The sequence below is a fragment of the Tetrao urogallus genome (genome assembly GCF_951394365.1).
Source record: "Tetrao urogallus genome assembly, chromosome: 6".
NCBI classification, from domain to species: domain Eukaryota; kingdom Metazoa; phylum Chordata; class Aves; order Galliformes; family Phasianidae; genus Tetrao; species Tetrao urogallus.
The window spans coordinates 1932605-1959700 of record NC_136819.1 but is presented as its reverse complement, the minus strand read 5'-3'; the positions used below and the strand labels follow the sequence as shown (position 1 = coordinate 1959700).

The 27096-nt window shown below is 38.9% G+C and overlaps 1 protein-coding gene across 1 annotated transcript in view; it reads right to left on the bottom strand.

Moving 5' to 3' along the window:
* Nucleotides 1–25062, bottom strand: part of ELP4 (elongator acetyltransferase complex subunit 4) — a gene marked incomplete at both ends in the record, with an annotated part of 121485 nt that extends 96423 nt beyond the window's left edge. Inside the window, 4 exons of the mRNA XM_079536949.1 lie at nucleotides 1912–2040; nucleotides 13025–13146; nucleotides 19674–19709; nucleotides 24864–25062. Of these exons, the coding sequence (XP_079393075.1) occupies nucleotides 1912–2040; nucleotides 13025–13146; nucleotides 19674–19709; nucleotides 24864–25062 (486 nt within the window). The remainder of the gene's footprint in view (nucleotides 1–1911; nucleotides 2041–13024; nucleotides 13147–19673; nucleotides 19710–24863) is intronic.
* Between the last annotated feature and the right edge of the window lie 2034 nt (nucleotides 25063–27096).

Genomic DNA, 27096 nt, shown 5'->3' with positions numbered 1-27096 from the left:
TGACAGATTTCTGATAAACCATCTATCTGTTTCTGATGTCCAGGGTACCAAAACATGTAAAAAGCAGTTGTGGCAATTATGAAGAGGTCTGATGTAATTATCAGGCATAAATATCACAAAGGCCAGTCACCTAGCTGGCTCGTAAGAGGTGTAGCAAAAGAAAAGTTAATGTCTAAACTATTAACAATTATCTCTTAATTACTTGCAAATAAAAACTAAATTAGAATAAAACTAAATCAAGACTACCACCAAGACAACTTCTACTCAGCATTCTTACTACATGTACAGCCAGATCCTGGACAGAAAAGTTTTCTGCTAACATGTTCAGAGTTCCAGTTAGAAGTACGACTACTTTCATGCTTGAAAATTTTTGATAGTAGCTTTTAAAAATGTACTAATTTCTTAGCTCAATCCATTTGGAAAATATGCCTTCAAATTTTATTCATTGTTGTTTTTTTTTTTCTGCTAAAACAAAATTTTAAAGAATTAATTACAGCTAAAGCTGTTAATTAAACGGTATTACCGAGTACTGTAAACCATACTGTAAGGCAACATCAAAAATTCTCCTCCATGAAATATTCCTGCCACTCGACTAGAATATTCTGAAGTATCTTTAACACAGAAAGGTTAAGAACCAGACTTTTTTATTTTTTCAAAATGAAATCTATGCATTAAAATTTTGCACATCAATTATTCAGAATGATCATATTCCAATTTAAAAAAGCTTCAGCAGTAACAAGGGGAACACCCTGCCAAAGATTGATCACTCTATTTTGCATAAGCAAATTTTAATAATTGTGGACAAATACTGTAGGTACTGTATTGGAAAATACTCTAGTACTGGATTGAGTAATAACAAAGGGTGAGTACACACCTAGCCAAATTATTTGTTTTTCTGTTTGGTTAGAACATCAGAACACTACTTGTTGACCACGTGCAATTCTTTCCATCTCAATGTACTAGGAGTTCTGTTAGATTTCAAATCAGACGGTTTATTTTGGGGATGGTTCAAAGAGGCACAGCAAGCTTCACAATAATAAAATTGATGAGATTATATGATTACCCTGGAGGCTGTTTGATTTGGCATGTCACCATATATAAGTCTTTTCTGACACAACTATATAGCCATGTCTGTGCAATTTCACAGAAAACCAAACATGCCAAGCCTTATAAGATCATTTTGTCACATTCCAATTATGTTTTTAAGAATATGACTGAACTTACTAGGCAGTTATGACTAAAACTAGAATTTATGAAACATGTGGGCTAAAACATATAGGCAAAACAAGTTTTCTGTTCCGGATAGTCGAAAATGCTGTAATTTTATTAAAAGTTGATTGTGCCATTAAATTAAATAAGAAAGTCACCAGCCACAGGAAATACATCATTCACAAGACACTAACAGCTGTAAACTCTGAATGACTGACCACTGTGCTTGTTTCTTGTATTCTCCCTGCACAGCGATTAGTTTCTAGTGACAGTGAAGTTGATATAATTTCAAGTGCTTACTTTAGTTGTTATGCACATGGCTAAGCAAGTCAACAGCTTGCTTCAACACAATGCTTGCATTAAAGAGATCTAGTAAGCACTGTCCATCAAACCTTCATTAGCCATTTGTGTACTGCTACATCCAGGAGAAGTTTCTTAGTGACCAAATCATTCCAGCTTTTTTTAATAATGCTCATTGAAAAATCCCAAAGCAATTCATTTGTCTTCTACATTTTTACTGTCTATATTAAATTTTACATTTCCTGTAAACGCTCAAATTCCTTTTCTCTCTATATTTCTAGTAATCAATACATATATCGTTCTAGGATGATTTACTTTACTTTCAGGAGGTAATCATGTAGCACTGTCCTGTGCTGGCAAACACTTGCTCTGCAAGAGGAACAGTTGTGAAATACCACTTACCTCCACTTTTGGTGCATTTTGGTAGCGCCAGGCTATTTGCATAGAGTCCTGACAATCTTCAGACTTGGCAGCTGTCGCTTCTACTCGTTCAGTTTTGAAGTTATCATCAAGCAAAGGGGCTGGAAGTTCCTACAGGTGAAAAGTGAAGGAATGTCTACTACCTGGTTTTAAACTAATGGTTTTACATTGAGACAGGGGAGGTTTAGGTTGGATATGAGGAGGAAGTTTTTCCCCAGAGGGTGGTGAGGCACTGGCACAGGTTGCCCAAGGAGGCTGTGGATGCCCCATCCCTGCAGGCCTTCAAGGCCAGGCTGGATGTGATTTTAAAATAATTGTTCTGAAAGCTCAGATAATATTAAGCGCAATTAATCTGTGAAATTATTACACGCACACACACAAAGATTGCACGTTTATAAGAGAATGCGGAATGGAAATACAATATCACATGTGCTACTATACACAAACAGTACATCTTGAGCAGCATCCATAATTCCTGTTTGCCCATTCTTCTTCAAAAGCTGCTCTCCTAAACCATTCTGGAGAAGAGGTAAGCTCCTTGTATCGCATTGAAGTCTATTTGATAATAAGTTCACATTTCCTTGCCAGCTTTTCTAAAACATTTAAAAGCATTCAACAGATCACAATAGCCTATAGACACAGGCTGAAGATGACTGTAACAGAATGGTTTGAATCCTCTCTTCTGCTACCATCACACATATCTACTAATGACAAATACCTTATGAACACAAACAAAGGAGCAAAAGAAAGGAACAGGTATTTAATTCTTAAGTTTCAAATACAAACATTTCTTGCTTGAAAAAACAAGCACTGCAGATAGGTGGACATAGACTTGGATTAGAACTTATCACAGACTTTCTGATAGTGTAGACTGTTTCGCACTGTTGAAAAAGCAGGGAGATGACAAACATTGCACTTATGCAGTGTGCTTCTACGTCTATGAGATGTGTGAAATACAGCAATTTTCCGACCCATCTTTATCACTCATCTGTGGAAGATAGAGGGCAAAGCAACTCTTTATCTGCCTTGAACAGATCAAAACTGTGCTTAATCTTAGTTTTGTTTAAGTAAAGTCTTGCTAGAGCACTGAGATGTGGACATAAAAGAAACACATTGGAAAACTGTTAAAAGAATAATCTTGATTGAAATATGGGTTGTACACGAAAAACAGAACATAGGCACAGTTAGTAAAAAAAACCTATACAACTTTCTGCATGGGCAAAGATGGTATCAACACAGAGAAATAAGACAGATTAAATAAGAAAGATTAACTGAATCTATGTCAGGTTTTGCATTATACTAATTTGGAATTAAATAACACAGGAGAGATGTAGCCCAATAAGTAACCTTACAAACAACATGCATTATTTTGCTTCTTCAATGTTAATTATCATAATACCTACAATTAGTGACCAAATTGAGAACAAAGGCTTCTAATTTTGGAACAGTTGTTTCCCTCTCTCTCAGTGGTTGGCCAGTGCACCCTCTGAGATTAAAGGTAATGAAAACTAAGAAAACTTCTACGTAATTGCTTCAGTAAAGTTATAGGAAAGAACTGTATCTACATATTTCAGCAGTGAATAATTTTAATTTATTTACTTTGCTTTAGCAAATGAATTGCAAAAGCGTTTGGGGAGGCTCAGATTTCCCTGTTCAAAAGTAAATTTCCATATTTTTAATTAAGGAAACAATGTAATAATTTACATTATCTGCCTTCTCAACTGAAAGAATTTCTTTCTAAAGAATGAATCATAACCATATGTTAAAAAACAAAACAAAACAAAGAACAACTTGTTGATTAACTAGCCTGTATTTCCAAGGATGTTGTTTAACTCTTGCTGTCAGCAGAATTGTGTCTATGAAGGAACAAAATGAGCTAAATATTAAAATAAGTTCCAAGGGAAAATGTTAAATGTCCAACTAAAACTGAAGTGCAAAATTCAGGTTTTTTCAAATCTGTTCCCTGAACTGTAAGTTTGCATTATATTTATTTGGACAGCTTTGTGCTACATTATATGGTATAGATATAGCCCTAAGCAGAATTTGCAGGTATATTTTCCTTCCATTCACCAACATCAGCTGTCTCCCATTACTCTTTGCAACTTTTTATCACAGTGGCTAACCTGTGTTTCTCTGGAAAGAGATGTCAGACACATTTTGGAAGATATCATCTAATCCTGTCTAAGCGCTTCATCCCACTCCCTGAAATTCCCATTGTTTCAGCTCTCACTGCTGATGCCATCAGCCACCACCTCACCCTGCTGTTCTATGACTGGACAGCTATTGTGCCATCTGCAAAGCTGAAAGCCAGGAAATGCCATGGTTTGCCACTCACCTTACTGCAACTTAAAGAGAAAAACATTCCCAATCTTTTCCTAAGGGCATTGAATAATTTCCTCCTCCAGAATCATCAGCTGCATTGCTGTTTTTTGACAAAAAAATTTGACAAAGAGAAGTTTGAGACAGGGACACTCAGTTGTATATGTTTGCTCTTATCACAGACACTGCCTTCGTAGTTTTCACACCGAGTGTTTTATGCTAGAACAAAGCAGAGGTCAAGAGAATAAGAGCTGAGTTTCCCCAAGTATTACTGGAATCTGCAATCTCCTCCAATGCCCATGTGACACCAAAACAATTCCTGCCTTGCCCTCAAACACAGAACCGTTCCTTCTTGCATGGCATGATGCTGAATGAGAGATGTTACAAACTGAACCCCAGGATCAGCTGTGAGGCAGTTAGCACATGGGGTCAGCTCAGCTCCATCTGGCGCTGTCTTCTCCCTTGCTGCCCTACAGAAGGGACCAAGAGCACATGAAGAACTCTCACACCAAAGGAATACTTATTTTCCCCAGCTGTTTTTCCAAAACCTTTCACCCAATAACTACTCTGCCTAGTTGAACAACGTATCCTGGATGTACCATGTTCTTTTGTCTCTAAGCAGGAAACAAGTTCATGTAATATACTGGGACTCAAAACATCACTGGTGTTACTTGGTCTCACAGCCATATCATTTTTTTATCCCAACACTTTAAAGAAGAATATCCTGAATCATTCTTGCATGAGGTGGTTATGAACTTTATTGCCTCTTAGTAAGCTTCTTAAATATTCTAGCTGCAACCTGGAAAAAGCAGTCTGCCTTTGGTATTTTGAAGACCAATCGCTTCAGCTCTACTGCACGCACTAACTTGGTTAAATACATTGTACTTAAGTGTGAACAGGAAACATATTTCATATTTCCCACATATTATCTAAGTATATTGGTAATGTATGTTTTAGGTAAAGGTCCACGAGCAGAACTAGTAAAAATTGTTGCCCTCCAGATTTGCTTTTTAATATCATCACTATCACAGCAGCTTCTATTAAAACTTTGTCCCCACTATTTACGCTAACCTGCATGAAAGAGAGGCAAAGCACTGTTTGGATGCATGTCTATGCTGATGGGAAGCCATACATTCATTAGCCTGGCAGAAGACTAAATAGAATGCATAAATGGCTGCTAATGTGGTTATTCCTTGGCATGTACAGATTCATGTTTCCCAGTACATAATTAAAAAAAACAACAAAACTGCAAGTAGATTCTTGTAGAGCCACATTTGGAGAGGGAGAAAGTTTAAAATCAGTTAATAGACCTGGGATGAGGAGAATTAGCAAAGAACACAAATAAACCGACTGTGGACAGTACTGAAAACACTGATATTAAAATAATCCAAACACTTAGTCCTCATCTTTATTATAACTAGAAATGGAATAAAAGGCCTTCCCTTATTCAGGCACCATTCAAATTATATGCTGTTCTTTGTTTCAGGGAAGTAACTCTTTGCAAAACTGTATGCAAGTGACAGCATACATAAGCAAGAAAAACTCAGGTGTGTTGACAAAGATAAAGGCTGTGTGGCTGGGCACGTACTGCTCAACACTTCAGTACTATGAAAAGTTTCCTTATGGTCCAAGAAGCACAAAGCATTCAGCATTTCTCAGGTTTTTTATTTTCATTTTTTTTCAAAAGAAGGAAAAATATAAAGAGTTACAGAAAGGGTGGAGCAGATCAACAGCCAAACCAGCCCCCAAATACTTCTGTCTCAGTTGTACAGAAATAGAACTGAAGGCAGTACAGTTGGACACGCATGGAGAGCAGTGGAGGACATGGTTTCAAAGAGTGATATTTGAAGACAACTGAGCCTGGGCTTTTCCTCAAAATATCTGAGTATGGAAGATTGCCTAGATTTGCCCAGAGAGGCTGTGGATGCCCCGTCCATCCCTGGAGGTGTTCAAGGCCAGGTTGGATGGGGCCCTGGGCAGCCTGGGCTGCTATGAAATGTGGAGGTTGGTGGCCCTGCGTGTGGCAGGGGGTTGGAGCTTTGTGATCCTTGAGGTCCCTTCCAATCCTGGCCATTCTGTGATTCTGTGATTCTGTGATAGCAAATCGGGGCTTTAGCACATCTTCTCTCTCTTTCTCCCTGATCACTTACTAATTACAAACACAAACATTAGTTTCCAGCAGTCTTATTAAATCATCATTTGTTTGAGAACTAGACATCTCTACCATAAATAAAAAGCACTGAAAATTCTGCCGAGGTTATCAGAAGGATAACTCCATTTTGATAATTTCTGAATCCAAAAACGATTCAGAACAGTTTGCCTGTTTAGGATTAAATCAATCTATATTCTTAAAATGAAAATCAGAATTTTGGAATAAAAGACTAAAACATCTAAAAGTTACTTCTAGAATCTGGAACTGAAAGCGCTCATTATAAAAACAAAAGACAAGGAAGATGAGAGTTAATTTGTCAGCCTATATTATCTCCATTGAACCTATTTCTGCTTAAAAATATCTCGGCTCCCACATCATATAGCTTTGAAAAGCTTTGGGACTGACAATTTTGTGGCATGACTGTGTCAAGTCCTGAGAACTGTTACATTCTCCCAGGCTAAAAAAAGAGAAGTCTTGCATAAGGTATATATAAAAACAAAACAAAACAAAAACCAAAAAACAAAGCATGTAGCAGTGCATTAGTTAAAATATATTAAAAATGTATATACAACATTACTTGGGGTCAAATAAAATACATCTGCTATGCAGCATGAAAATACAGAAGGGAGACAAGTGCTAAAGTTATTAAGCATGGTGTGGTTGGGGCATCCATCCATGTCTAGAGTGAGATGCAGTAGAACGGAAAAGCAAAAAAAAAAAAGAAGAAAAAGAGAGAGAAAAAGAAGTTTTGGAAGTTTTTTTTTCCAAATTAATTCCTTCCTTTTAAGACAAGGCAACAAACGGTTTATCTGAAGTGCTCAGACAAATGATAATGCAACTACAATATTTTTCCCCACAAAGCAAGCTGATGACGGTTTTATTGCAAACAAGAAGTAATTTATTTCGTTAATAAATCTTTTATCTGCGTAATGAAATGATGTACAACCTGCATCTGCTAGCAATCTAGGTCCTTCTGTGTTCTCTGCCACATTACTTTGCTTGCCCTGTGTTGGCAGATGCACTAAGAAAAATCAGATTCTAACAGTTTGACCTCTCTCACTTCTTATGTTCTCTAGGGGATAATAAAATCCAAGATACAATCCCACAGCAGTTAATGAAGCTTAACCTCACACCCTCTTAATTACCAATGCATTACACCAACCATAGGCATCATACTCCTCTCTAAGCTATTTTACATTGCTAAAGAAGTACTACTGTGCTATTATTTAGCAACATAATCCAAGCTGTATGTGAAATCCCACTTATATAAAATCCTTTGATCCTTATGGGTTTTGATAACTGTATAATTAATAGTACTTAAGAATTTGAAACATTGTCTATTTCTGCAGCAATAAATACGTTGTGCACACGGTTTTATGCAGCTATCTCACAGTGTAATATTGTCACAGGTCTGGCTAAAGAAACATGGGAAATAAAAAACTGCAATTCACTGTTGATCTCTAATTGCAATGATATTTAAAGAGTTTAAACTCACATGAATTTGAGGCTTTTTCATTATGTTAATTTTTAGTATTTAAAGGACACCAGATGGTAAGTAAGGAAGGGTAAATATTTTCTTTTCAATAATGCATTATATAAATGTCAGTTTAAAGGGCCCTACTCCCAAAAGGGAGGAGGATTCTGTTTTGATTGTAAACACTTGTGAAGACAAGGTCTATTGTTAAAGAACACAAATGACTGGATATAGAATTTTTTTCTTTCAGAGGCCCTTGCACCACAATTTATTTCCATCTCCAGGTAAGGTCGTTAGCTGCACGGAAATTTTTCTTTGACATTCAGAAGTACCAGCCTCAAAAAATGAGAACTGTGTGAAGAGAAAAAGGGAGGTAGAATTCCACTGCTTTATGCAATTAAAAAAAAAGCAGTTAACTGAAAGTACTCTAAGAGTTTTGTTTTGTTTTAAACCGAATGAATACATTCTTTGCTTCACACACACAGAAGTTCACCCTACAGCCATGCCATTCTATAGTAACTCTTTGCTATTACTTCCTCCCACTGTGGCTCCCTTTCACAACACTGAAAACCAAGAATGCATGAGAATATTAGATAATGTTTTCTTACTTATTTCATCATTTTCTGAATCAGTTCATGATTCCTTTTTAAAACAAAAATGCAACAAAAAGGGGAATGTTGGACCAAGAGAACCAACGTGAAGACACTAAATAAAATGAAAGTACCCTTTTCCAAACTTCTCCAAACTCTGCTGCAGTGTATAACGCCCTGGCCTGAACAGGTTTCATACCAAACAACAGCAAACATTATTCGTAAACAACTTCAGGGATAGTGAACTATTGCTCCCAGTGCACAACTGAGAATATGGATTCTACTAATCAACTATTCTACGAGGCTTTTTGTAATTTCTCAACACTGAAGCCTGAAATTTTGCTTATTTTAGAAATACTGTGTTTGCACCTACGATACATTTAATAGGCCAGGAAAGATCTCTGTTTAAAAATAAGCTTATCATTTCAGTAGAAAGGTGAAAGAAAATATCCTAATAAGCAGCCAAGGATTGGCAGACAGGAAACACGAAATTTAAGCCTGGTTCTGGAAAACCTTTTTATTGAATTGGTCCAAACATCTGACAAAAGACGAAGCTTTACACTCCTGAGAGTTCTCAGTGTGGGTACCTCGTAACAGGATTTCAATCCTTTCAAACAGAAGCATACCTTTTCACACCCATGTAAAATGTGTCAAGTTCAAAGTAGTTCTGTAACACTGAAAACCGGAGTACAATTAATATAATTAAAATATTTGAGCTTAAGCTTTTTTCTTTTTTGGTGTGTGTACTTGCTTGTTTTTTTTAAAAAAGAAACCTGGAAATAACAAGAATATATTTTGCTAATTTCTGCAGTCATCTTCTCAATGGGAAAAGAATAAGTGTGCATCTTCTATTCCTCAGGTCAGGTCAGTTTAACCAGGGTGCTGGAGACTGAATTTTTGCAGGCTTTTTCAAACAGCACACATAAGCAAACTGTTGCATTTCAAGTATACTTTCACTTTTGTTGTTGTTGTGGAAAACATTTGGGATAGGGTTTTTTTGTTTTTGCTTGTAAGTAAAACTTTCTGCCAAGTCTTTTGACCTTGCTTTCTTTCTTTTTCTTTTCTTTTTTTTTAATGAGCAATTATACTCCCCCACATGCACCTCGCAAATTCCTTATCAAGTGATGTTGCATTTTTCTCTTTCCACTGCGGTTCCCTTATTGTACTTAAAAGTACAATGATCCCAGACATACAAGGCAAAAACTGAGTTGGTAACAGAGCTCAAGGGGAGATGTAGGACTTGACTGGAGGTGGAATTCTGGGGAATGCATTTCATTTTAAGAAGGCTGTCCTGCCTAATCTAGATAGGAAAAGCATCCTCTTTCTAAGTAGTACTCTCCTGGGCTATTCCAAAGTAAGCTTTCGTGGACTACTAGTTTGGAGGAAGTGTTCTTTAGCCTCTGTTCTTGCATGTGAGCCTCCAAAAAGACCACCTTGAAAGTACAGAAGTACATCTGTGGGGATGTTCAAAAGAATACACAGTCCCCTTGTTAGCTTTTTCTTTCAAAAATGTTAAGATTTCCTGTGCAATAAACATAGCCATATATTAAACTGTGCATTCCATTCTCAAACATATGCACTACATAAAACTTCAAAACAATTGGCACAAATCTGAGAGTTTTGAATTGTAACAATAAAAATTATAACCACTGAACACACCGACACTAAGGAAACACTCAAGAAAAAAAAGCATCTTTTTTTAGCAGTCTCTGTTTTTGAGCTTGAGTAAATAGTTTTTCATAATTTGCAGTCTAAACTTAATCAGATTTGGTACTGAAAATGGAACACCAAAATATAAGAAGGCTGAAGGAAACATTATTATTGAATTAATTTTGCATTTACCCATGCAATCAGTTTTGTTTTATGATCGATCAAGGAAGCGTACCACACTATTTCTTATATTGTAGTCTATTTGATTCCCACTACTTATGCTCTTATAGTAAAAAGTTATCCTTTGTTGAAGAATATAAATTGAACAAATACTCTCTAAAAACAGCATGTATATAGTTCTGTAGGCTTTACCAGAGGTGTATAATTTTTCAGCATTACATCTTAATGCCAATTTCCTGAAGGAGCTTTGACTACAAAAGGCATGAATATGTTTTCAAAGGATGATGGATAAATTGGTGGGTGGTAATATAATATATCTTAGGCAGCTGATCAGGGCTTTTTATCCACTGCTTGTCTTTTAGTTACACACAATTTCAAGATAATTATGGTCTATGAGAATGTCTTTTCCCCTTCCTACTACCAGCAATATTTGTCTTGGTTATAGGTTCAAGAAACTTCCAATCACATCATAAAATTAGAATAGGGCAATTATGGCATCTCAGCAGAGATCTATAGATAGGGTGACCACACAATAAAGACATAAGGCACATAAAGAATTGTCTTCATGTACAATGGCTGGAATACTGTAGAATATACTGAATCCATACTTCAGTTTTATAAAATAAAAAACAAGCACAAATAGGTTGACACGTATCAGAATCAGTGTTGCCTTTCCAGCATACAGTCCATTCAGACGTTGAAAATAAATTAATTGCTAACCTCATTAAATACAACGCAATCTTATTCTCAGTGGTCAGATACGTTGTCTCAAAAGTCTGACTTCATTTTTCTGCCAGGAGAGGACTTGAAGCACCTGAAGGTCCTCTCTTTTAAAGGTCGAGTAAAGCAGTTTGCTTGTATGATTTGGACACCTAACTGTGGCCAATGCCAGTGTCAGACCAACTCTGCCAGGTGATGTCTTTTAAGATAATACATCCTCGCTTTTCAAGAAGTACCTCAGCTTGCCAACTGTGAAAGCACATAATTTTCTAGTTTGATGCCTAGCGTATTACAGGGTTACTTCACTGAAACAATTTCAAGACAGCAACACAAATCAGAGAAATCAACTCTATTGCACGTTGTCTATTAAGTAAATGAAGTATTGAACAGTTGAGGTAAAAGTAGAAAAGCATAGGCAAGAAAACAGCTGGATATGTAAAAACACAAATGGAGGAAGAAGACAAGACAAAATTGTTTTACAAATGGAGGAGGAAGACAAGACAAAATTGTTTTCTTCAACTTTCCTGCAGTAACATTGTCCACCTTTTCAGAATTAGTAACACCACCACAGAGGAAGGTAGTTGCCATTACCTAGTGGCTATCCCTAAAAGTAAGAAGGAAAGCATTCCAAAATCAGACAGCAGAGCTCAGTGAACAACATCAGACTGACTGACCAGAACTTCAAGCTGGTACAAAGACGGAAGTACTAACAGTGCCTGTTAGCAAGCAACAGCTGAACGAACAGGAATCATGAAATTGTGACAAGCTATAAACAATTTATTTGAAGGTGAATAAAGAATGATGAAATCCACATTAGGTGGTTAATGTTAAGACATTTGAATGCAATGCACTAAATTTATTACATTTGATAATTTGATTTTAATGGGAAAAAAACCAAATGCAACGAGGTCCATCAGTCAGTGATTTTATTAACACTTATTTAAGCACAGACATTAGTAAAAATATATTTATTATGTAACTCATAATTCACAATAAAATTCTAACATATTTGTTTAGATTATACTATAAAATAAAAGAATACATGAGAAAAATTTAATTTCTAAATCAGACTTTTTTTAGGATGAAGATGGTTGAAAAAAAAGAGTTAAGATTTTTCTAACTACAAGCATATCGTTTCACTAGGAATACACATTTTCATGAATACTGGAGATAATACTGAGCAGATGAGGCACAATCTACGATCACCAGGTAGTGAAAATGAAAAGCAATCATCTTGACCAGAAATAGTCTCTGAATACTCTTAAAGAAAATGCCAGGCTACACTTGATGCAGAAGTAATCAGCAAATTATACATTACTTGTGTTATCAGAAAAAAGGAAGCATTAGAAAGATATAAAATATTTAATGAAATGTTCTAAGAGTACCCCCATACTTCTGTATGTTTTATAGTGTCAATGAGGACTGTTTCCCTATAGTGGAAAGTATCAGTGTGTGATTAGAAGCTCATCAAATTCTGAAAGGAACCTTTCTATACAACCTGATTAAAGATGACCGTATCTCCTGGTATAAAAAAGCCAGTCAGAACGAAAAGTCTGAATAAAGGAGGTTTTACTTTAAGATGTTAAATGCTATTCTTCTTTTTTATAGGAAACTGCAAAACATATCTGTGCAAATTGTATGCTGCTTCTCTCCCTCCCCAGTAGATTAGAAGTTGCTCCACTACTCTGTGTTCTTAGATTGTGGACAGCAGTTGGGTTTATTCAAGCTATTCAATTTAGCCAGCTCGTCGGTCTGGGTTTTCTCCAAAATCAAAATGAAGGATAAGTAGCTTCTAGACTGATCCTCAGGAAGATCTCATTCCATTTTTTTTTTTGCAGAAGCAGGCTAGCAAGTTAAATTTAATTCCCAAATCTGGCTAGTGTAAATACTTCCATACTTCCCAACATATTCTTGTGGATCACCAACATGAATTCACTTGTTACTATATAAATTTTACTTAAATTCATCAAGAAATTAGAACTTCACTAGCTAAAAGCTACGAGTCTTTACCTTTAAGATGTTGGCTGGAGGGTCCTGAGCAGAAGCAATAAACAAGTCATGTCCACAGACAACTCCCTCTGCGAGAAAATATTTCAACAGCAGACTGGAGTAAACCCCATATTTATCTTCCTCTGTGGAAACAAGAATGTTTGTAAATAAAAAACTCCAACCAAACAACCAAAACAAACAAACAGCAAAATAAAAACACCCGCCTGTATTTTCATGACATTATAAAAAGCCCATGTAACGTAGATGTGACATAATAAGTACGGTATGAATAGAAAGTTTTAAAAGTAACATTTGATAATGGTGTATTCCTAATCTTCCAGGAGAAATAGTTCTTGCTCACATGGCTGATTCTAGAAATGGATGACAGGGAACAAGGCTGGAGTAGTTAAGGATAATTTTTTCTTCAAATTTTATTTGAAATGCTGAAAAGTTGAACTGCAAGAATGACGTGACAGGGAACAGGATATAAACCTTTTCACTGACTTACCCTTAATTTATTCTGTTGACTGATAGATTTATTTGTAGTGTAGCGGGACTAAATAAGGTTTATACTGACACACCCTTCTAAACCATGCTTTGCAAATCAATGAGGAATTTTCAATTTATCAAGTGAAAAACATTTCCATTTGGTGTGACAGAACATCACTTCAGCATTAGCTTTTCCTTTTGTCTTCTTACTGTGATTTTCATAACAGTAAACTTAAGAGGAAAAGCAGGAAAATAAATACTGGAGAGTGATCTAAATATAAAACACCTTATGGTCTGCTACAGTACTGAAAGGATTAAATGTGTCTCAGAGAGCCTTTACAAACAGTGTATCTTGAATTGTTAAAGTCAATGCATCTGTAAGAATCCCTCAGTTCTTCAATTTGTCACATAGAGGATGGCTTTTTATTGATTCATTTCTAGGTCACTAAACTTTTGTGGTATTCAAAAGATCTAAAGTGCACCCATATGGGGCTTTTCTGATAGCATCCATTGTGCCCTGGCTTCAATAGTTATGTTACTATTCAAAACCATAGGGGTACAGCTTTCTTTTTCTAAATAAACAAACAAACCAGTTAGCACAGGTATTTCAGAAGCTCGCTGATTATTTTGCTGATAGTTTTGGTGAAATATTTACAAGTGTTTTTCTTTGCTGATAACTTTTGGATTTACTATTTGATGGCTAGGATACATTCTCAACAGTTACATTTATTCTTCCAAAGCTACACTAAAAGGACCATCTCCATTCTGTACATTCGGAACCAACACTTAAGTGCGTTTCAGTCAGCCAAGAAACTTAAGAAAAGCCCAAATCTTTATTCTTAGCCTCCCTACTAAAGAGCTGTCCCACCAGCAGCCTTCATTGTGAAGTTCACTCTCTAGCTAATAAGGCGCATAGACAAATGAGACTCGTGCAGCTGCAGTCTCTTTTCTGGGCCCAGTCACCACAAGTCACACAACAGTCCATAGCCTTCTCTGATTCTTTTTGAACAAAGAGTATTCTGCAGCTAAGTAGCAGGTGAGTAACTAGTGAAGCGTGAAACTATACAAGGGAAAGAGATTATTTACCTACAAGTTATGCATATTGTCTACAGGACAAAACCTCTTCTGATCTCACAGATAAGAACACAAAATAGTTTATTGTGACCATTATGCAGTGGCCTTTTACCACAACAACTTGCTTTCATGGCCAAAACAGACGTCAAGAAAAAGCTGTACTGTCAGTACCAGCACTGTGAATTCCAGCATATAACCATGTTGAAAATAAAGGAGAAAAAACAATTCCTATTTATGGATCTTCTCACCCCTATGCTGTACAGGTTACTGAACACTTTAGAGACATTCTGAACATCTTTGTGCATGGAGTGCCTTGTACTACTCAGAGGGATCAGCAGTGGAATTAGATACAAAATTTTAAGGCATGGAGCTTAGCGAGAGCACAGAAAACAAAGAGAGAAGGTATGAGAGAGGAAATGCAACTAAAATCTCATGTAATGATGGAAATTTTATGTCTGTATATGAGGCATTACTAACAAAAAAGTCGCCAGCCCCAAGCAATCCCCCTGCATCAGAAGTATTCCTCTTCCAAGATGGGATTGAGGAGAAGCACCAACACTTGGAAAGCAACAACGAGCCAGGAACAAAATTGACCGTAAGACAACACAGTATAAATTCCATTTATAACAACTAAATGTCTGCATATTGAATGGCATGAAGGTCTTTGAAAAACTCCAGAGATCATTTGTACCGTAATTACTTAAGACGATGAGAGCTATAAGAGGAAAAAAATAAGACTGCAGCACCGTAACGTACAGATAGCTTTTTTTTAATCTGCTGCACAAAGGCAGACAGGTTGCCCTGGAGCTGCCAGAAGCCTGTCATAGCCTATCAGTATTGATCATTTTTTCCCCAGATAGCTGTACGGCACGGTGCTGTGACCTAAGGTGAGTCTTTGTGAAGCGATGAAACATTTCTGCAAATTGCTGCAGGTTATAAGATGCGATTATTTTAATCACCCGAAATTCCATTTAAAAGATACTTTACTAATGTCCACATTTACGAAGCTTGAGGGGATATGATCTGTGTCACTTGCATTTAATTAGCACATGCCAAAAGTGAGTTGTCAAACATCCAAGTCATGGTATTTGGCATACTTCAGAAAGGTAAATTCTGATAACTTGTATTTTGTATAATTATATTTAGCAAATCACTGTTTTGTACCTCTCTGGAGATTACCTTTTTCAATTTTAAAAAGATGGTAAGTTCAGTTCCACTGACAAGTGAGGAGGGCTCTTACCAGCGAGGCTGAATAGCACGTCTAACAAAAATAAGAGTAGCTAATTAAAGTAGCTGAAACTGCTTCGAGGCCTAGACTGAACAGGTACAGACCTGCTTTTAACTAAACAACGTTAACTTTTTATAATTGACCTCAGCTACCAACAAAAACCCTCCCACTGACAATCTTTAAAACATTTAACCATCAATGACCTTGTCAAGGCTACAGCATCTTAAAGGTATGTAGGAAGGGGGTCTTACAGAGTACCCAGGGCAGACCCACACTCCTTCACCATACAGTTTGTTATACCAACAAGGCTTATGCTTATAAAAACAAATAACTTTGTTCAGAAAAGTCCTCCTAAGGGTAGCATACAACAGGTCTGAGTTGCTCAGGCAGTGGGAGGAAAGCAGTGTGCTTCATGAGCAGCACAATCATAGAGTACTATTTGTTTTGGTATGAAAGGGGACACTTCTGGAAAGCAAATCCAGAGCACTTGAAGGCAAGACAGCAAACAAGTGGTTGCACAATCATATGAAACAACTTGATAGTGTTCAAATTTCATTTCACCCAGGAGTTGGGATGGCTGTTTTACCACTTTTTATAAACCCGTGTACAGTAACACCTCTGGAAATTAAAGCATCAGTTAAAAACAACAACAGCTCGCTACATCACTGTATAAAACAAATAAACAGGAAGTTTCTGGCTCCTCCACAATCTTGAGTAAGACAACCATGTACTCTCTAATTTTCTTATAAATAAAAGACTGTCAAAAGAACATACTGTAGAATTAAGTCCAACTGGAAATCATGATGCTCGCTATTATGATTTAAATTTAAGAAAATTGAGCACTTAATTCAAACAATATTTTAGTCTTATCAAGTAACCTGTGCCATTACTATGTCTCCAGAATACAACAGATAAAATAAATATTTTAATATCCTGAATCTACTATTATTTGGTTAAATTAACCAAGATAATGTGTCAAATAATGAAGATGAGCATTTAATTTGCAAGGGAAGCTAAGCTAAAAGTAATGCAATTTTTTCTCGCCTTAGAGAATGTTGAAGGGAAGGAGAAGAATTTAACCTTTTAATAACACTCGGAGTACAACGCATAAGGATCTTCCTAGGAGGTTTATCACTGACAGCTTCAATCCTGTATAATATTAAGCTTGCCTAGACTAATCTCATGACAGATTTTTTTTTTGTATAGTGACAGGATATTCTAACAATGCAGTTACAATTCTACCTGCACCATCTTTAAAAATTAGTCTAAAAGTTTTTAGACTAATGAGTCATGAATAAATATAGTTCTCCCTTCAAGGCTTTTGGTATATAATTATATGTTTCAAAATAATATATGGAAAGTTTTATTTGGGAAAAAAAAATAGTTTTCAAAGCTTAAAGAGAAACTCTCCTTCGTGTTTCTTTAAGTTTGCTAACATCACAAATACACAGCAATGCACTCAGAGGGAAAAAAATCCAGGTAAGAATCCTGTCATTTTCAAATCACCGTGTCTCATCATCTTTTTCATTAGAACAAAAAACCTCATTCTCTTTTGCATTCGTTTCATTTGGAGCCATTTAGATGAGATCAAATGGATACCTAACCCCATGCTCAAGAGTAGCCAAAGGCAGATATAGAAGAGGTAGAAACTGAACAAGCAAATGTGATGCTTCAACCAGGCACGTACTCAGCCTCCCACTGCGGTTCAAGGACTTCCTAAGCTGAACTTGGTATCCGTGCACTTAGTAAGCTTTCTCCTCTACACAGTTGCTTAACTTCCCACTGAGACCATGATTTTTTTAATGTTCACAACACACAATGGTGAGGTATTTCACCTTTTAATTGCATACTGTGTGAAGAACCATCACCTTATTTTGTTTGATGTTATGGCCAATAGGTCCATTTGAGACCACCCAGTTCTTCTAGCGGCAGGGACAGTAAATATTATAATGGGAAAACAAAACAAAATGTTCCATAATCTGTGATTTCAGAAAAATACAACAGGTTCTAACTTCTTCTTTTTTATTGATAGCAAGACTGCAGCTCTTCTCAAACTGTGTAAGAAAAGTAAGATCTACACTGACAGCAGTAAGACATAAAACTTCAATCACTGCTTCTGGGTTCAGAGAAACGTGGATAACATTTCATGAGAAAAATAAACTCAACTGGTATTCTCTGCCAAGAAAGGCCAAGCACTCTCTCTTCTGCCAGGCTGGATGGGGCTGTGTGCAACCTGCTCTAGTGGGCAGTGTCCTCCCTATAGCAGGGGGGTTGGAACTAGACAACCTTAAAGGCCCCTTCCAACCCAAACAGTTCTATGATTCTAGTCCTGACTTTGCAATCCTTCTCTCCCCCCTTGTGCTGGCTCAGGTACACATCTCATACATTAGTTAGCCAACTCAGGTCACTAAGCCAAGAGAAAAGTCTCTGCTTTTCTGCAGCTGTGTTGGTTTTCTTCCACCTTAGAGAGCTGAACCAGCTCAGCAAGAACTGAAAGGCACTAGTTGTAGCCCAGGGAAAAACAAGATGGCATGGCCAAGAATAGGGAGAGGAATTTGGACAACTTCTTTTGGCAACAGTGAACTGCTTTATCAATTGTGAAATGCAGTGAAATGCAGTACAAATTCAGCATTCTCAAAAAATTTAAATGGCTGCCACTAAACAGATAATGGCCTACAAGAAATTAGGTAATGTCAGTGATTTTTTCTGGCAGGCAACTGTTCAAATTACTTAGATTTCTACCACAATATACAGAAGTTTATAGGGTTTTATTTAAAGATTGAGATTTTCTAAGATACACTACAATAGCAACCTGTCTTTAAACAGCTACCAATGATAGATAAAATGTGGAACTAGGAATTAGAATTACTGTAACAAGCCATAATTAGAGAAATGACCTTGCTTGCTGGGAAACTGAAAATGCTGTTCAGCTTCTAGTGGAGGGTCACATAAGCCTTACAAGTTAACTTCTCACAGAAAGCAAATTGAATATAAAGCTCCACATATGATGTAGAGCATAATTTCTATGTAGGTTATGTGCTTCTAGAAGCACGACCCAGTCAACCATTATTTTTCCACCTCGACCTTTAACCAAATCTTCTATGTTTGCCGTCAAGTTGTAGAGCACAAGTCCAATGTTGCAAAAAAATGATGTTTCAGAATAAATGGCAGCAGGTCACTAACTTTACATAGTTCTGACTGTTACACTTTAGTTGAGGAACCTGGGAAGTGTTTCTTGGCTCTACATTCCCATACGTACCCTGAGGGTATGAAGACAGGATATATGCATACAACTGTCCTTTTATCCTTTGATACACCTTGACCTAAGCGGAAAGGAAATCTGGGCATCACAGCTACAATGGAGACATGCAACAGTTTTGATGTAGTCTGCAAAGGGAAATTCCTTGAAAGCTATTTAATCATCTCAGTTTGTCTTATTCCCTTTCTGACAGAAAGCAGGCTCCCACCAGCTTTCTCTTAGCCAATTCTGGCAACCAAATGATTAAAAGATTCTGTATTTCCCATCTTCCTTAACAAGCCAATTTAAAAGGAAAATCCATTTGCTATGATAAGAAGTCTGAATCATTTAGGAAACCTTGGATCTTTTCAAACATGTCCTAGGAAGTTTAGAAATTTTCTAACCATGCTGCTTTTGAACAGAATCCCCGTGGAAACTCAGACCTGTCTGAAAGCAGGGTTTGGATCCATATCCAGTCATTCTCGAAACAGAGAAAAGTCCACTCTGAAAGCTACCCAAGACAAAACACCTATTCTTAAATTCTCAGCTTAATGAACAATGAAAAGACAGGTTATTTAATATATGGAAATGAGCAAAACGGATCGAATATGGCTTTATGTATTCATATATTCTGTACTAACCAATTAGAAGAAGGGTTCCAACAGCTAAGCCTCCACCTGGAAAGAAAACAAAATGAAGAATAAAGTAAGACTACATGTTAATACTATGTTAGAGAACAATTAAGTTTTCTTAGTTTACAAGTCAAAGAAAGGTGATAACGGGGAATTTAAAAATATAAAAGTGAACAACATTTTAATTACCTTTGCAATACTTCCTACAATTCTCTATTATGAAATAATTACACATTACATGTAATTATATATTACACATTACAATTACTTTCACAAGATACTGTATTATCATCATCGTCGTAAAAAGATCCTGCAGAGCTCTGCACAACCATACTCAAGTACCACAATAATGATTTATGCTCTCAGCCCGTGGATTTCCCCTTGGATGACTCAAGTAACAAAATACTTTCTAAGTGACACCCGTGCTAATCACCAGTCTCACAACTTCCCACTGAAGTCGCCAGGCAAAATCCTGGCTCCAGTAGTTTTTATCATGCTACCGCCAACAGACAGAGCAGTAAGGCAGGGAGGGTTCCATCCAGTTAAGCTTCATTAACATTGTAACACAAACCTCAGAAAGAACACGATTAACGTCTCCTTTAGAATGCCTGGGACACAGCAACCACTCCGTGAATGCAGATGATTGAAATGTTTGTTTCAAAATAAATTTTGACCAATTTATGATGGAAACTACTACTTTTTTTTCCTCATTGCTTAGATAGTTGCAATCGATGCTCTCGTTCCAATCACAGATGACGGAGTGAATAGTAAAGAGAAATGAATACATCCAACATGTTTTGATACAAGGTTTCTTATCCCATCCATCTCAACATAAAAAGAAGATAATCTATGAGCTCTTGCTCTGATTTATCTGCTCCTCAAAGAAAACACAGGTACAGTTAAGTAAGAGTGGTTTAAATGGTTGTTGCAAGAGGGAATTTTAACAGAGAAGGGGAAAGATGAACTCATATTTTGCTTTATCTGACGAGTAAACAATTTTACATTCTGTATTCCAAGAGAGAATATATTGAAATAACTGGAAGGCAGATTACAAATATTTTACCAAAGAAGCACTGGGATGGTCATTCATAACCAGTCAACCACAGCGCTTTGTTTGAAGGAAACTGCAGTATGTCTTCTTAATTGCTTCCTGCTCTGAAAGCAAGCTGGGAGCAAACTGAATCGCATCAGCACAACACCCAACTCTTGTGATGCAAGAAGTCAATTCTGGACTCTGAAGATGGACTCTGGTGAACAAAGCAATTCAGTCTATCAATTCAAGCACTCGTTAAACTTCACTTGAAAGTGATTCCAGTAGGGATTGGATGAATTTCTTCACCTTCAGCTCTGCTGGCAGCACCCCTGAAGTTGATCTACAGCCAGGAGAAAGAGTAAAGCAAATTTCTCTCCCATAGGCCAAACAGTTGCCAAAGAACTAACTACTGCAGCCTTTGTTTTGATTGAGAGACAATGGATTCTGCATTCATCACTGATTTATGGGAACTAATTTCTCACTCCTTGATGCCACTAAGTGACTACACTTCTATGGATTCTCTAGTAAGAGCCATCTGATGACTTACAATGCAGTACAATCATACAGAATATCATCAGAAGGATTTCCGAACGATATACATCCTTTGCCATTTTCACTCTATACCTACTAAGTCCAAAATTAAGTTACACAAGAATGTCAGCAGGTTGGATGAAAGAATATTTGAACGTTTCTAAAGGACTCTTACTTGACAAATACCTGACAAGAAGCAGGCTACCATAATCAATAAAGATAAACAAGGAAGAGTTGTACAGCTGCAGAAAGTTAGATGCTGTGTACAGAACTACACAACTAAAAGGAAATCTCCATGATGTTCAAGGCCAGGTTAGAGATTAGGTCTTTTCATTGTTCTCTTTGAGTAGTAGTACATTGTATTAGAGCAATCTAGCTATTATGCATCAGTAGCATAACAAAAGCTGCTGCCTACTGTAAAAAGTCAAGATTCTGGGCATGACATGAAGAAACCATACCAAGTAGTCATAAAGTACTCAGCCCCAAGCACTGCTCTGTATAGGTCAAGAAAAAGGATATGGCATATAAATCATGCTGAGTAAATAGCCAAAACAAAGCGCATTTACAAAGTTACAAAGTAGATCAGCATCTCACATAAAACATTCTGGCTGGTAATCTTGTATTTTCTGTGTAAAAAAAAAAAACAAACAAACCACAAAATAAAACAAAAGAAACTACATCAAATTAACAGGCAAAAGCCAGTGAAAGACCATAAATTGTGAGACACAAGACTATAAAATCAATCAAGTAAAGAGATACTTTTTGCCTGCATTAGTGGGACAGATATGGTCACAGCATGAGTACCATAACCACAACGCTTGTATAAAAGCCACAAAAAGTGCTAATACTGTTCCACTGTAATGCCTGCACCCAAAGCAACAGAATCGCTTTGTTCCTGTGTCATGATGCTACAACAGTTTTAATGGCACATCACAGAGCAAACATTTAGTGAACCTTTAATTTCATAGTTGGATCTCAGCGTATCAGAAATAATTTAAACCAAGATCACAGAATCATGGCATGGCATGGGTTGGAAGGAACCTCTAAGCCCATCCGGTTCCAATCCCATGCTGTGGGCTGGGTGCCCCTCACCAGCTAAGGGCCCACCCAGCCTACCCTTGAGTGCCTCCAGGGATGGGGCACACACAGCCTCTCTGGACAACAAGTGCCTCATTGCCTTCATCGTGAAGAATTTTTCCTGACACCTATGTACAAATTCCTCAATAGTTCTGATAAACTTATCAAGTAAACAAACATGTCTTAGATACCTAAAACAAACAAACACCTAAGCACTACTTATTTGAAAACCAGAACAAAATTCCCATGATCTAATTCACCAACTTTTTACAAACCCAGAAGTTCTACTGCAACAGGAGAGGAAAAAAGTCCCAAATCAGTCATGGTGCAGATGGTTGATACAAAGTATGCTTTACACACCCTCTGCATTCAGTTCTTCAGGGAGACAGAACGCACATGATGCTAACAACAGCTGTTTAAAACTAGCACAGGTCTATAAAGCACGTGGAAAGAAACAGCTCAAAATTATGAGATCTTACTAAACCACAGCTTGACATAGAAAAGATCAAAATAGCCATAAGCAAAGTTATTACCTCATGGCAATAACGACTTAAAATCCTGGTTATCTGAAGCTCCCCTGTAGCCATCACAGAAGTAGCGTCCCTGCTGTTTTTAGATAGTTTGTACAAGAGAGAACATTTGTCAGATAACACGCCACCGCAAAGTTCTAGCAAGCTGTCTTTGCAGCTCATCACTTGCGGAATCTCCTACAAGCCAGAGCAATAACACAAGTGCATACATCATGGATGCAAGGCAAACTCTGGGCAGAAGGCAGGCTGTATGTGGTATGAGACAGCAAAGAGTTTAAAGAAATTTATCTTATCAGACGGAATGTAAAACTATTGCAGCTGCTATGGTTACGCACTTGTATTTTAATGAGCAATAATAGTAAATTAGGCAAAAAAACACCGCAGGAAAAAGTTACAGGAACATTGAAATACTCAGAACAGTTACAATCTTCAAGTCCCCTTGGAAAACTGCTGCGAACTTGCAATTCTTTCCATTGGTTATCTTAACTTTTCTTTGCCAGTTCCTCAGTCCGTACTGCATGCAGACAGGGAAGCAATTGCAATAACTGCTGCACTTCTACTTACAGCAACGGGATTTAAGGTCTCAAGGACAGAAACACAACAGATGTTGCAACTTGAGAAGTGCCGCCACTGTTTTCAGAAAGTATCTGTGACCTTTTTTAAAGAACCTTGAAACAGAGCATCTAATACCAGACAGGTGATGTTTAAGTTTCACAGTGCTAACAGTGCTGCATCTAGCTTGCAGCTTCTGGACATGAAAAGACATGAAAGAAATGTAGAAACTTAAGACAGCCTGGTGAAGGGCCACTGTGATGGGCACACGACCTCAGAGTTTTCATGACTCAGAATTCAATGACTTAAGGGAGAGGAAGTTAGGGAAAACCATGGGGATATAGAGTCTTTCTGGTCTTCAGAGATGCCACATGCTAAAACCTTTTAAAAAGTATTTTTTTAAATTTCCATTCCTAGGATTGAAGAATGTTCTTGGTGTTCAAATTTAAAATCTGTCAGGTTGGGAAATTAGTGAATATTTACAAGAGAATGAAGAGGCATTTTAGAAGGGATGCTGGGTTTGCTGGTAAAAGTCTCCCCAGCATCCACAAGAAAGCACTCACTATATTGGAAAACACCGTGAGACTTTGGGGCCTGTTATTGAAGGGAACTGTCCACGCTTCCTACCCATGCTACGCAACAGCTATTTATGACATGAAATAGGAACAACTGAAATACTCAGTGCAAATCTTAGAATCACAGAATGGCTGGGGTTGGAAGAGACCTCAAGGATCATTTAGTTCCATTGGCCCTGATGCAGGGAGGGCTGCCAGGTGCTCGCACAGGCTGCCCAAGGGCCCTGAACTCCTTTGGGGATGGGGCTTGCACAGCTTCTCTGGGCAGCCTGTGCCAGCACAGTTATGTGACTGAAGGGTTCCACACACACTGAATGAAGCAGATCTCTCTTAAGGAGGACGAGCTTACTCCACAAGGATACACTGCTTGAGGGAAATGCAGGAGTTCTCTGCAGAATGCAAACAAATAAACACAGAAGTAAACACAAGCATGCCTGTCCTTTAGACACCCACTTTCAGTGTCTTTTTTTACAGAACTGCGATTGTATGCACCGCCACTCACACAGACGGTCCTCAGGAAGGAAACACACAGCAATTTCCATGCATTCGTCCAGGTATAAATGAGCAAAGGCCTCCCTCAGCCTCAGCCCCATCCCCGCCGTGTCCCCAGGCGCCACACCCGCAGGGACGCCCACCCGCCCCCCGTGCAGCCCGTTCCCACGTGTGATCACTCTTTCCGAGTAGTTTTTCCCCGCGCCCAACCTGAAATCAGCTCCCACTTAAACACGGCACAGCGCTCTCGCGGCGGATCGCCACCTCAGATCCGAACCGGAGTTCCCGCCCCGCGTGACGGGACGCGACGGGCCGTTCCCGCGCTCCCCTCGCCCCGCTCCCCTCAGGCACAGCCCTCCCGGCCGGGGGAGCCCACAGGGCCGGCGGCGCTGGGTCCCGCTCCACCAACCTAGCACACAGTCCAGGGAGGGGACCCCGCAGGAGATCAGCAGCCGCCCGTGACGGAGGGCGGGCCGAGTGCCGGGCACGGCGGCCAGGCGGCTGCCGCCCGAGCGCCGGAAGCTGGTGCTGGTGCCGGTGCCGGCGGTGGTGGCGGTGGTGGCGGCAACCCCTTCGCCCCGCGCCGCCCCGCCGCCCGCCGCCATCATCTCGGCTCGCCGGCGCCTGACAGGAGGCGGGAACCGCCGGGAACAGCGCGCTGCCCAATGGGAGCCCGCCTTGTTGGCGCGTGGCGGGCGGCGGTGCCGGGCGGGCCCGGCTGCGGGACGTAGGTGAGTGCGGCGGGCGGGCGGTGCGGGTCGGGCTCCGTGAGCCGGCACTGAGGGACGGAGAGCGGGCGGGAAGGGGGTCCTGGTCGCTCCGCCCGGCCGTGTTCGGTCGCCTCAGGCGTCGGCGGGGCGGCCTGACCTCTGTGTGTGCGTGAGAACGGGTGGAAGCCCGCCGGGCTGCAATGTTTCCTCCGCTGCTTTGTGCAAAGAAATTAAAGTGTTTGCTGCCTTGTGGAAAGCTGCCCGTATGGTTATTCTGTCAGTCTGCAGGCCCTGTTGTGGCCGTGTGACAGCAGTGGGTCTTGCAAATGTTTCTATCTGCTGCCAAGTGGAATTGTACACACTTAATGTCCAGCTTAGTTTGTTACCAGTGGCAAGAAGCAAACGTAGCTGTGAAACGTTGTTCTGTGCGAACCTGCAGCAGTGCTCACAACCCTTCACCCCGTTCATAGCAATACATTTCCTCTTGCTGCTGCATTGAAACACGTTTCTTGTTTTTAAACAAAGTGCACTAATGCAGCTCAAATTAAGTTTCAGAGTATGTATGAATGTTCCCGTAGTGCAGAACCCTCTCTTCTTCCATCTCTTTCTGTGACTGGTAGTTGTTCTGTTGCTTTTTCTCATCTCATTTCCCCACAGGGCAATTAAAAGTAGAGGCTAAATAATTGTCAGGCTGAGAACCTGAGTTCTGCAAGCACTTTGTGACTTACCTGTGCTATGCTCATACCATGTGTGGAATTTCTTGCATTAACTTTAGCCAAAGATACTGGGAATCTCGCTATTTCCTGAGTCATAGGCCAGAGTTGCTAAAAGAGAAAGTCTTGTTTCTTTCTTTTCCTCTGCTTCCACTGATCGAGTCCAGCACACTTTGGTGCTTGTCAGATCCTTTCCAGAGCTGACTGATCTCATTCGTCTGCCTTGGAGCTACCTATCAGCCTTCAAAAGTCAACTTTGTGCTATGCTGCTGAGTACATGCAATAGGAAAAAGGTATTGACACAGCAGGGAGAGGGGCATCGAACCTTCTTTCCTACCTATGAAACGTTGATTCAGCACACGCTTGTGAACCTCGGTTATTTCAAGATTTTCTGTATTTTAACATGAAGGGATACATTTTGTGAGCTAATATCCTCTCAAATGCAGAGAAAAAGTCTTAATGTTGTACCTTGCACTGAGAGACTGTTTCGGATTTTACTACAAAATTGTGGAGAAGTACGAATAATTCTTTGATATAAGAACTGAGTTTCAGAAATTATTGCAGTAGTTCTGTTTGTGCTGTTGGCTTCTCCTCTGTCAAGGTATGTTTGCAATTGATCTGCAAGCATGTTTGCAGTTCTTCTCTAAAGCTGTAATTTGCAGATCTGGGGAAAGTGCCAGTGTGCTCAGAACAGCAGCACTTGTTCAAGTAAGTTTTGGAAGTGCTTGGTGGGAGGAAAGCACCTGCTGCTGTATGGCAAAGCGGCTTCCCTCCCAGCTCAGGAATGTGTCACGTTGGGCCTGGTTCCAGCAGTATCGCACCAAACCAGATTAGTGCTGAGTCAGCTGACCAGGCAGGGCTGCAGTCACGTGACCCCATGCCCCACAGGGTCCTGCTGGGGCCTGAAACAAGGTAGTTTGCTTCTGGGATGTTCTTAAGTACCTAACAGCATGGGTCGTGGATTACGGCTGCAAAGAAGATGCCTTCATTTTCCCTGATCTTTGAACTGGTTAGAATGGGAAAAGTTTGAAAGTGCGGGCTCTTCAGGTCCTGAGCCAACAACTGGAAAGAATGTTTAATTCTGGAAGTTCCGACACTGAAAGGCTGGGCTTTTCTGAAGAGTGAAAAAAGCTTAAAAACGACTTATCCAATCGTTCCGTGGAAAGCGTGAGGATTAGTGTGAGAGTTTGAGACATACCAATTGTGTGATATTACATAC